The sequence below is a fragment of the Argopecten irradians genome, chromosome 8, assembly GCF_041381155.1.
Source record: "Argopecten irradians isolate NY chromosome 8, Ai_NY, whole genome shotgun sequence".
Classification (NCBI taxonomy): Eukaryota; Metazoa; Mollusca; class Bivalvia; order Pectinida; family Pectinidae; genus Argopecten; species Argopecten irradians.
The window spans coordinates 12,144,165-12,156,931 of record NC_091141.1 but is presented as its reverse complement, the minus strand read 5'-3'; the positions used below and the strand labels follow the sequence as shown (position 1 = coordinate 12,156,931).

Sequence of the window (12,767 nt, the reverse complement as noted above, 5' to 3'; positions counted from 1 at the left end):
GGCGGCTGGTCGGCCATCTTGTTGACCGATCAGTCCCAAAATACAATATGCACAACTAGGGTCCTAGGGGAACCTACATATGAAATTTGAGAAAGATCCCTTCAGTACTTTTAGAGAAATAGCGGTAACAAGAATTGTTAACGGACGGACGGAAGGACGGACGGACGGAAGGACGGACGACGGACCACGGACGAAAGGCGATTTGAATAGCCCACCATCTGATGATGGTGGGCTAAAAAAAAAAAGGTTTTTTAATGATTTAAATAGTGTCGTTGAAATATGATTAAACTGATTTTAACTCTAACAAGATTCAATAGATATTATTTTCATTAAATAGATTGGATATCAAGCTACACTGATTTAAGTCCATTCCAATTCAGTTTTAAACATACTGGGTCGCGACCAGTTACCGTGATTTTTTCGACGTTTTTTAAGGATTTTGTCAAAACTAACGCACAGAAGGCGTTGAAAATTGACATGAATTATCTTAACTCCAATATTCTTCAGTAACAATAGTCATTGTTTAATTTTGATAATATTTTTTTGACCGGTGCCATTTATTTTCACCGCTAATTGGTACAGTTGACAATACCTACAGGAACAGTTACCGTGATTTCAAAATATAACGGAAATGCGCTTTTAAAAACCTGCTTATTGCACCAATTGTGTTTCAATAAAGTGATCAACATCTATTTGATATCTTTTAATGGAATAATATAATTACAATGCATGGTTATATAGGGATCCAGTGGGGGATCGAAAGTATCATGGAACAAAAAGGCCTATGTGCCTTAACAGTCATCTGACTATTACTACAATACAACATAGTTGTTTAAAGATTTTAGCCTTTTGACCCATTTGACCTTGAATGAAGGTCAAAGTCATTCATTTGAACAAACTTGGTAGCCCTTCATCCCAGCATGCTACAATCCAAATATCAGTACTCTGGGCCTTCTGGGTCTTGAGAAGAAGTAATTTAAAGATTTTAGCCTATTTGACCCCTGTGACCTAGAATGAAGATCAAAGTCATTCATTTGAACAAACTTGATAGCCCTTTATCCAAGCATGTCAAGGGACCAATATCAGGTCTCTAGACCTCTTAGTTATTCACAAGAAGTTGTTTAAAGGATTTTAGCCTATATGACCCCTGTGACCTTGAATGAAGGTGAAAGTCCTGTATTTGAACAAACTTGGTAGCCTTTTATCCCAGCATGTCACATGCCAAATATCAAGTCTCTAGGCCTCTTGGTTATTAAGAAGAAGTTGTTTAAAGATTTTCACCTATTTGACCCCTGTGACCTTGAATGAAGGTCAAGGTCATTCATTTGAACAAACTTAGTAGCCCTTCATCCAAATATGCTACAGGCCAAATATCAGTAAAGTTTACGCAAGGCACAATGCGCACGACGACGGACGGAGGATGATCTAAAAAAGGACTGTCTAAGGGTGTGTTTGATAGGTGACCGGGGAATCACTAAAAGCAAGATTCAGCTTTGGGCAGCAGTAAAATAGACAAGCAAAGTTGTATGCAATCTAAAACTTACAAAAATTCAATAATTACATATAAACTTGTTTTGTTTTAAAAAAAAAGTCAGATTGACAAATACCCAAACTAATCAGACTTACTTGTACGAGCGACATAGTCAGATTGCCTAATACCCAAACTAATTAGACTTACTTGTACGAGCGACATAGTCAGATTGCCTAATACCAAAACTAATAAGACTTACTTGTACGAGCGACATAGTCAGATTGCCTAATACCAAAACTAATAAGACTTACTTGTACGGGCGACATAGTCAGATTGCCCAATACACAAACTAATTAGACTTACTTGTACGAGCGACATAGTCAGATTGCCTAATACACAAACTATTTAGACTTACTTGTACGAGCGACATAGTCAGATTGCCCAATACACAAACTAATTAGACTTACTTGTACGAGCGACATAACTCCAGTCCTGATAGTAGTGATCTATTAGTGTCTGTGTTCTGAACAATAACTTCAACCAGGTCGACAGTTTTCTCTCGCTGGGAAATGAAACAATAATGTAATCATCATTCTTCACATTTTCCGACTGAGACAATGAGGTTTTGGGGTGGCCAATTGAAACTAAACAGAAACTAAAACTATAAGCTATTGGCTAACTAATACCCTATACCGCATATGTTCATCTATTTAGTTTCTATGGTAACCATTAGCAAAACAATACATGTGTAATTAATTTTACAGAATTTATTTTCTGCTTAGAATTTGAACTAATACACTTTCCTGATGTTCGAAAAAGGTATGTTCTTAAAAGAAATTTGACGCAGTAATTTTCAATCTCTGTTAGGGTTCCTTTAAGATGTTTATAACATCTCTATAACAAACTATCCTCATAACAAAGTAATTTTGTTGACCAACGTTATAAACGAACTTTACTGTATCTTCGAATTGTGATGAGTATAGGTATAATAGAGGGGCAGAAAGATCTAGAAGTTTATTATACATCAAATGACTTACTTGAGAGCCAGTGATATGAATGCTTTAAAGTGGGAGTCCTCTGTACGTTTTAGTGGTGTGTGTGAAGTGATCACAGTGTCTATGGCTCCCAGTAAAGTCTGTTTGGCTGTGATTGGCTTCCCGCCCACTATGTCCAGGTGGAAGGACTGAGACAACTTCCTGAATGGGGAGTCATTGTATTCTTTCCCATGCTGTTAGCGAATATAGTTTAAAATTAGGTTCAATAGAAGGACATAATTTAGGCACAGTGGATCATTTTACGTGTTTATGATGCAGTAACAGGGGTTTATATTGGACAATTTCTGATATTTGATTTGCTATAATTTTTTTGAAAAGATGACAAAAATGAAGAAATGTTCAGATTAAATAGCATAATTATTCATATAAGGGTAATTACAAGACAATGCAATTACAGGCTCTGATCATCAAAAAATCAAAAAGTGACCAAAACAGACAACTATTTATAGCAAGAAATAAAATGATTACATACCTTCATTTCATAAAACTTCAGGAGCAGGTCCCAGGCATGCATTTGTTTAGTGACAGCAGCTGATCGGTTCGGTATACAACCAAATGGTACAACACTTGTACTTTGCCCAATCTGTACATTTAAATTAGACATTTATTTCAAAATTACAGCCGACTAAAATTGAAAATAATATTAAATCCTAACCTGTCATTTCTCTTTCGATCATAATGAAAATATCAAAAACAAAATACAATATAAAAACTTACAGCTCAAGCTTTCCTATTTTAACATAAATTAATTTTGTGAAAGCAGATTCAGGTTGTATGTGAATGCTTTATTTACATAAACACAAAGGAGTGTCAAAGATACACAGTTTAAAGTAATCATATTCAAATTGGCTTTCCTTGTCAGTTTACCTAAGGTCTAGTTCTAAAATCCACATTGTTAACACTTTATTCAATAATATATAAGGTGATTCTCTAATATTGAGATTAACTTACTTCCATGAGGCCATGCTGCATGAGATCTCTGACGGACATCGACAGATCTTTTCTCACAGCTTGAGTCAACGCTGGACTACTTTGTTCCTGGCTCTGTGGTCATCAGAAAGAGATATATAGGTAATGTTTAATAAATCAGTTAACTTGGCCAGAATCACTGACCTCTGTGACCTTAAATGAAGGTCAAGTTCATTAATTTTTCAAAGAAGCCATTACTGATATGTTCATTTAAGCTGTTTTTAGGTAGTTTTGCCAACAAAAACATTTAACTGATGAAATTTTGATTGAAATATTTCTTATCTTAATAATATTAATATAATTATTCTAGCTCTAATGGCATATATCAATACAAAAGGTATTCATTCACTTCAAGCAGAAACATATACACATTTTAATCTAATATATGTTTCTGCTTCAAGTGATCATACAAAATCAGATGCTTGATTCTTGCCTAGAGTGGCTTATACAAGAATTTCTAAATTGACTCACCTCTTCTGAGTCACTGCCATATTCATCTTGATTTTCCTGCTTCAAATCCTTTTCATCTTGCTGTTCCTGTGCCAGATCAGCCACCTTGGTGATAGCAACTTCAAGTCTGGCTCTCAAATCACTGATAATATTCAAACATTGTCATTACATGCAGTTCTAGCCATATAAGGTATGAATGATGATCAAAAGGACCTCTTTCACGAACAATGGAATTTTGCCCACGAACCAATTTTATTGAAATTAAATGTAATATGTAGCAATATAAATGCAAACCCTTTAAATACGTTAAAAAAATTCAAAAGGTCCCAGGGGCCTGTGCTATGGTCAAATTAATGTTGCCCAGTAGAGGTGTATGACAGGGTTCCCTTTTTGATCCAAAATGGTATAAAAATAATGTTTCATGTCATAAAACTGTATTATTTTCTGAAGAGTATAAAAAATTACATATAATGATCACAAATATGTAGGCAAAATGGGACAAATAAAATTTTGGCTACATTTTAAAGACAGAAAATATCGAAATTTTGGGTGTTATTTTCGGCCATGTCAATTATTAACAATGGTGATTCACCCACTTCCAGTTTGAGTGCACCAAAAATATTTTCTAAAAAGTTGGCTCATTACCTGAAGTAAATATTTATGAAAATTTCAGAAAAATTGTGGACCGGTAAATTTGTCGTTTAAAGGTTATAATATAGCATGGTCTATTTTTAGTAACGTTACATAATATTATTAAGAATATGCTTATTTTGGATCAATGAAATTATCTATTTTTGTCTTTACTTTTTGACTTTTCTTTTTTTGTTGTGGTTACTTAATGGATAATCACACACCCCCAATGATTGCCCTTTGTAGTCTTTTTCAGAACATTCCTCTGGAAATCTCGACCTCCACAGCCAAACTGACTTAATAGGAACATCTGTAGCACTGTAATTGTTCTCCTCATAAATGCTGTTGTTTCACGAATGTTCTGTAACAAAGATTTTTTATTTTGATATGCATAAATGACCTGGTATAATGCAAAATGCCATTCTTCAAACCTCATAATTTAGAACTTAATTTTTTAAGCATATTTTACTAAGATAAATCGTTGATAATAGGGCATAGCTCTTTTTGGCTATTTTGGGGGCTGATTTTCAGCCCCATTCCCAATAAAAAATACTCATGTTTTGTTACAATTCCTCAAGCTGATTTTCACAATTGCCTTTATGTCCAAAGAGGCCCATGGGCCTTAACAGTCATCTGACTATTGGCAGAATACAACATAGTCATTTAAGGATTTTAGCCATTTTGACCCCTGTGGTCTTGAATGAAGATCAATGTGATTTTTCCAAAAACAAATATGGTAGCCCTTCATCCCAGCATGTCACAGGCCAAATATCAGGTCTCCAGGCCTCTTAGTTATTCACAAAAACTTATTTCAAGATTTTAGCCTATTTGACCCCTGTGACCTTGAATGAAGGTCAAGGTCATTCATTTGAACAAACTTGGTAGCCCTTCATCCCAGCATGCTACAGGCCCAATATCAGTACCCTGGGCCTTCTGTTTCTTGAGAAGAAGTCGTTTGAAGATTTTAGCCTTCTTGACCCCTGTGACCTTGAAGGTCAAGGTCATTTATTTGAACAAACTTGGTACCCTTCATCCCAGCATGCTACAGGCCAAATATCAGTACCCTGGGTCTTTCGGTTATTGAGAAGAAGTTATTTGAATGAAAAGTTTACGCACGGCAGACGACGGACGGCACACGACAATTGACGGTGCATGATGACAATAGGTCATCCTGACCCTTCGGGTCAGATGACCCAAAAATACCAAAAAGAAAGGAAACTTAAATATTTTACGAGATCGTCAAACTGTTTAAATACTAGTTCAAAAGTAAAACTGAAATGAATTGCTTGAAATAAATAAAGTTTTCAGCTTTTTTTTTTTTATTATTTGACAAATTTTGGTCAATACCGCGATTACATTTGTATTTTCAAAATTCTGAAGGCCTCAGCCACATTCACTCAAAAGTGAGAGAGAGCCCAAATAAAACTGAATTATTGTAAGATAATGTTCCGACAAAAAACATGTGAGTAATAGCTATATGTTTTCACTTTTTATTAGGACTCTTTTGATATATAAACAGGACAAACCTTGGCTCTAGCCTTCTTGTCTTTCAGAGAAGGACGTCCACTATGTGGAGGGACACAACAATCCTTCCCATGGTCAGATCCTTCATCACCAAACTGTGTCAAAATAAACATAATCAAATGGACCTGCATTGATTTATCGGATTTCAGAATTACTGTAGACATACTTATTTTAGTGGTAGTTTTATTTTAGTGCTTATTACACTGTCTAAGAAGTGCTTTTTCATGTACAGCACTAGATTTTGTAAGGATTTCCATTATTGAACCACTGAATTTAGGTAATTCATATCCAAACTAATAAATCGTAATTTACAATTTTCCGCATTTGCACTAAAACTTGTCTGATAAAATAAGTATGTTTACAGTACCATCTCACCATAACTACAAGTCTGTAGCATCTCACCAAAACTACAAGTCTGTAGCATCTCACCAGAACTACAAGTCTGTAGCATCTCACCATAACTACAAGTCTGTAGCATATTACAAAACTACAAGTCTGTAGCATCTTACAAAACTACAAGTCTGTAGCATCTTACATAACTACTACAAGTCTGTAGCATCTTACAAAACTACAAGTCTGTAGCATCTTACAAAACTACAAGTCTGTAGCATCTTACAAAACTACAAGTCTGTAGCATCTTACAAAACTACAAGTCTGTAGCATCTTACAAAACTACAAGTCTGTAGCATCTTACATAACTACTACAAGTCTGTAGCATCTTACAAAACTACAAGTCTGTAGCATCTTACAAAACTACAAGTCTGTAGCATCTTACAAAACTACAAGTCTGTAGCATCTTACAAAACTACAAGTCTGTAGCATCTTACATAACTACTACAAGTCTGTAGCATCTTACAAAACTACAAGTCTGTAGCAGTCTGTAGCATTTACAAAACTACAAGTCTGTAGCATCTTACAAAACTACAAGTCTGTAGCATCTTACAAAACTACAAGTCTGTAGCATCTTACATAACTACTACAAGTCTGTAGCATCTTACAAAACTACAAGTCTGTAGCATCTTACAAAACTACAAGTCTGTAGCATCTTACAAAACTACAAGTCTGTAGCATCTTACATAACTACAAGTCTGTAGCATCTTACAAAACTACACAAAGTCTGTAGCATCTTACAAAACTACAAGTCTGTAGCATCTTACAAAACTACAAGTCTGTAGCATCTTACACTACAAAGCATCTTACTACAAGTCTGTAGCATCTTACTACATCTAACTACACAAGTCTGTAGCATCTTACAAACTACAAGTCTGTAGCATCTTACAAAACTACAAGTCTGTAGCATCTTACAAAACTACAAGTCTGTAGTACAACATCTTAGCATCTTACAAAACTACAAGTCTGTAGCATCTTACAAAACTACAAGTCTGTAGCATCTTACATAACTACTACAAGTCTGTAGCATCTTACATAACTACAAGTCTGTAGCATCTTACAAAACTACAAGTCTGTAGCATCTTACAAAACTACAAGTCTGTAGCATCTTACAAAACTACAAGTCTGTAGCATCTTACAAAACTGCAAGTCTGTAGCATCTTACAAAATTGCAAGTCTGTAGCATCTTACAAAATTGCAAGTCTGTAGCATCTTACAAAACTGCAAGTCTGTAGCATCTTACAAAATTGCAAGTCTGTAGCATCTTACAAAATTGCCCTATCAAGTCAATTTCACCAGCATTCGCAGAAGGATAATTTTAAACTTAAACACTCTGATAAAGAGTGGATTAAGATGGCCTATTGTGATAACACCTATTATTATATATTCTGTAAGAAAATAATTGATGTCTCCAGTAATTTTCACTCTATTTGGATTCTCATTGAAACTGAATGAATCAATAAAAATTTTGTATTTTGTATTAGCTGCATAACAATACTGTTCATCAATATCATTAGTAAATTGTTTTACCTGTAAATGGTTAAAATCAGCATAGACATAACAAAGGTGGCTTATGTTATGAAATCTTTAAATCAGTGCAACATGCCATAATCATATAAGGCATTAGCCATGTGAAGTAATTAATTACTTTAATAACTAGAAATGCCTTTGAGATGTATAGGTCTGTATACCTCTGAATGGGATGCAACAAGATGGGACAGGCATGGGAAATATTAGCAAATGCTATCTTTATATTATGACAGGAAATAGTTCAAAAGTCTATGTGCAACTGATTAATATATTCAAAAGATTGTTAGATATAAAAGGCATGATCATAGTTATATGTCTGTAGCTTATGTTACAACTGAACCAAACAGATTCAAGGATTGCTTATCCCTATATAACATATAGAAAATCTGTGTTTAAAGTATTCTATTCATATTTCAGACAATGGAGCCATTCTATAGCACTTTTAATTACCAGGTACAATATCTAAACTGATTCATCAAAATTACCTATTGGGTAGTAACATTTTTCGAAGATACAAAAAATATATATTTCATTATCAGTCAATTCAATCCATCTCACTTGGGCTATAGTAATAGGTACATTATGTATCCTTTGGTTCAACCAAATCATGTTATACCACTTAACAGAGGTTATTAGTGTATGTGCGACCAGGATATTCCAACCAAAGCCTGAGATTATTGTAGTTAATATTATCATTCTCTGTAAAACTAAATTTTCCTCAAATTGTAGAGTTAAGCTAGTTAAGTCTTCAAACCACCAAGCATTAGGTTTAGATTTCTTTTCGTATAGTATTAAAAACACTTTTGCTTGAAATTCTGGTTAGGTAATATCATAAAATGTTAGTAGAGTTATCTCCCGTAGTCATGCATTTCCTCAAAAGCAGCAAATTTACATTAGATAAAAAAGATGCTGTAATTAATTAATCCAGTAGTGCAGTTGTCTTACCTCATCCTTTTTAATCAGAGCATTAAAATAACACGACCAATTAATTAACTTTATAGGTAGATCATTTACAGATTGTATATTCAACCTTACAAGAATCAGACTTGATAGTACTGTACTGTACAGTATTACAAGTTCATAATCCAATTTGCAAATAGCAGCTGAGTGTATAAACTGTCATTATAATAATTTGTCACAAAACACCATTCTCCAAACTCTATGGTTTTAGGCAAAATACATGGTACTCAATATTAATAATACAACTCTTCAATCCACATTCGATTCCAATTCAAAAACCAACATGCATCATTGTTCACCAGAGACTTACCATAAATGGGCTATAGAGAGGACAGAAATAAGATGTTTTATATATCAGCACCAGGAAATACCCTCAGAGACACTCATACTATGTACAGAATATACAGGTATGGTTCCATGCAGGATACAATTCTGGACATTTGATTGCATATGTTTGTGTATAACATGTAACTTTTGATGATGTTGAGTGTGTGTTCATCATTGTAATGAACTATCAATCTGGTATTAGTATGTATATATATATATTTGTTAAACTGTCAATAGTAAATGCTCAGTTATTTTTGTGGGTACAATTTTTTTGCTGTATTTCACTTAAAATGAGAAAATCAATTCCTGCAAATTAAAATTGAGTGCCACAGTACAAAATAGAAATTAGTCAGTATGCAATTCACCCATTTCATTTTTTCGTATTGTAAATTTTTGTTATCATGAATATGTCTCAAATTCTGAGAAAAAATAGTCCATTATACATGTTATTGTAAGTGTATGCTGAACCAATGAGATAGCTTGGTTCGAAAGTATCATGTGAATTCATAGTATTTCTAACAAGTCTATAATCACTGATCAATGTGTGTCTAAATTGCTATTTGCATGTAATAATTAAGATTATATTTCTAATATTACAAATCATGCATGTTTATAAATCTGAAAAAGAATCTGTCTGTACTATGAATTTGTATGTATATGCTATATGTGCTGTTATGTAGCATCATGTGTAAATATATTTTGTGTACCTAAGTTTGTTTGGTTTACTTTGAGTACAATATTAAGAAGATCTAGATCAATGAAGTAAAGTGATAAACTACAAATTGGTACTATATCAAGACTTACCTTGTGTACAGGACATGTACAGCGTTCCTTGCCAAGAGGTCCAGGACTGCTGGCTTCACCTGCAAACAATTCCAACAAAAACCAACATCTTATTCATTTTTTAACCATACCTGTAGGTTCCTTTGTTCATAAGTACATGTACAAAATTCTTCAATTTAGAATTGAAGTCAATCACATTGAAAGAGAATGTTAATGAGAATATATAACAACTTTTCAATATTTTACATTACAATAAGAAATGATAGCAATTATAGGTATGTACAATGTACAACGGCCACATATCAGTTTTGTAGATCTTTTTAATGAATGCCAAGGTATTTGATTGTGTGAACAGGTGAAACAGTATGTCATTGGATTTCATGGGAAAACAGCTAATATTCTCAAATATTAGTGCCATGACTCTAAAAAGCAAATGAAGTATTGTAAAATGAATCGCTACATCCATCATATTATATACAAGGCACTAGCAACACCTATCAGTGTGTACCTCCTGATACTAATTAGGCTGTGCCATGTATACAACTGAATGTTAATAAACATTAGAAAATTCTATAGTTTGTAATACTAAAACTGGAGAGTGGCTATGGATCATGCATACAACACAAAGAATGACAGCTGGGTATATATTTACAGGCAAGAAGTACAAGTCTCCAGAGTTTCGCATAAAATACAAGAAACTAGACACTAAAACCCTATTCCAGTATGAAGTACAACATATATCTATTTATCAAAGGACTATTTATGTTTACCAGGAACTGTCACCAAATTTTTATTTCTGTTTAACAATTAGTAAACTAATTAAGAAATGATTAGTATAATTGTTAATGATAGTGTATCTACATACAACTACAAGCCGTGGACATGTATAGATCTCTGTTAATGTTGTGAAGGTATAAAGTGACGCTCACCTGTTTCAACTGAATTAGAAAATTTTGAAAACATTTATAATTTTTACCCAAATTTGCAATATCAAATTTAATGTTAGCTGTTAGATTAGATATTTACTTCATGCAGTAGTTCTTGGTTATAAATGTACTAATAATATATAACTTAATAAGGAAAACATTTAAAGTGTCCTGCTCAAAGATGGTATTATGACTTGTACTTTTTTTTTTTTTTTTTGTGGCAGTACTTCCAAACTAAGAAATCATTGAAAATACTTCTATAACCTAAGAATACTTTAAACATGGAAAATAATGATAGTTATATCTTTTGAAACATTTAGATACTTCCAAATGATTACCTGTAAATATATTACATCTTCGCATATTACAGAGTTACTTCCCTTTCAAGTAAGTATTCATTGTGAAGTCATTATTTTGTGAGAGAAATTCACATGGATTTTTATGAAAAGTATGGCTAATGCTCAAAACACAAGACCTACCCGTAAGGGCAGATAATTCTGCAATATGCTAATACAGAACACTATTATTTCATCGGGAGAACGAACATGCCCAATCACATTAACACAAATCCCGGTGACTGATCCTTACCTTGTAGGAAGTCTATAAAGCGCTCCAGATCAGTAATCTGGGTCTTTAGTTGGTCCACCAGTTTCTCTTTCACTTTAGCAGGGTTAACAATCTACAGACAAGCAAACAGAGAATAATATATTAGTTTGCTGTAAATTTGGACAAAGCATGTAAACTGGCAGAATAAGTAAATTCACTTTAATGTTTAAACCAATAGACAAGTACATTACTGGATCTTTTATTTACACACCATCCAAACAGCAAAAACAATATTCACCTGTCCAACAGCACGATCCACCACCAATCTTAGTTCTTCAGTACTGAAACAGAGATAGACACATACTTCTCATATATATTCTTCTCTAAAAACTCTAATGCATATGGATGTAGATCTTAAAATTACATTTACCATTGAAAATGTTTAAATATCAAAATCAAACACAATGTATGTACATGCGTATTTGGAACATTTTAATCCACTAAACTATCCTATAATCAAATTTATGTACCCTATTACACTTTTGAAGGAGACCATTAAATCATTAAATATTACGAACCAAACCATACTAATGGTACAGCAATTTATTGTGCTTCTGACTATCATTGCAGACAAGAGAACATACTCAACCACTAGAGCTGAAACGAATAGCAGATTTTGATAATCGAATACTAGTATTCCGACCTTAATGTCAAAGATCTTTGAAACTCCCAAACTCTCCGTACTCATTCAAATTTCCTGCTTGCTTCAGTACTGGAAGTAAACATGGGCTTCGTCCTTTGTGTTTTGAGCAAATTCATGTCGTTGCAGAGATCGATTGAACGATGTTTTATGACAGTGTGATGTTAGCATCAGTATTATGCCCTAAATTACCTGTATTTTACGTGCATAAAATTGATTGCTGATTATTTAGTTAAAGCACAGCAAAATTGTTTGACAGAATCCCAGGAAAGATCAACATATGTGTAACACATGTGCAAGTTAGCAGTCAGTCAGAAGATCATTTTTACACTATCTACAAAACATTTTTTGAATAATATAAAAATAATATAAGTAATTTATTTTTTGATATTTTATTATATTTGACTATTTTACTATGATTTTCTCAATAACCGTCCCGCAGAAAATCATAGCAAAAATGAGTTCCCGATTGTAAACACCAACCCTTTAGTCGGCAGATTTTCCCT

The 12,767-nt window shown here is 33.5% G+C and overlaps 1 protein-coding gene across 2 annotated transcripts in view; it reads right to left on the bottom strand.

Annotated features, from left to right (window-relative positions):
* LOC138329379 (RUN domain-containing protein 1-like) overlaps window positions 1–12,767 on the bottom strand; it is a 31,415-nt gene that overhangs the window by 14,734 nt on the left and 3,914 nt on the right. For both annotated transcript variants that reach the window (XM_069276321.1, XM_069276322.1), the window contains exons 7-16: window positions 11,860–11,902; window positions 11,604–11,694; window positions 10,111–10,169; window positions 6,102–6,194; window positions 4,800–4,936; window positions 3,967–4,087; window positions 3,478–3,570; window positions 2,999–3,109; window positions 2,509–2,699; window positions 1,939–2,033 (exon numbers count right to left, since the gene is read on the bottom strand). In XM_069276321.1, the coding sequence (XP_069132422.1) occupies window positions 1,939–2,033; window positions 2,509–2,699; window positions 2,999–3,109; window positions 3,478–3,570; window positions 3,967–4,087; window positions 4,800–4,936; window positions 6,102–6,194; window positions 10,111–10,169; window positions 11,604–11,694; window positions 11,860–11,902 (1,034 nt within the window). The remainder of the gene's footprint in view (window positions 1–1,938; window positions 2,034–2,508; window positions 2,700–2,998; window positions 3,110–3,477; window positions 3,571–3,966; window positions 4,088–4,799; window positions 4,937–6,101; window positions 6,195–10,110; window positions 10,170–11,603; window positions 11,695–11,859; window positions 11,903–12,767) is intronic.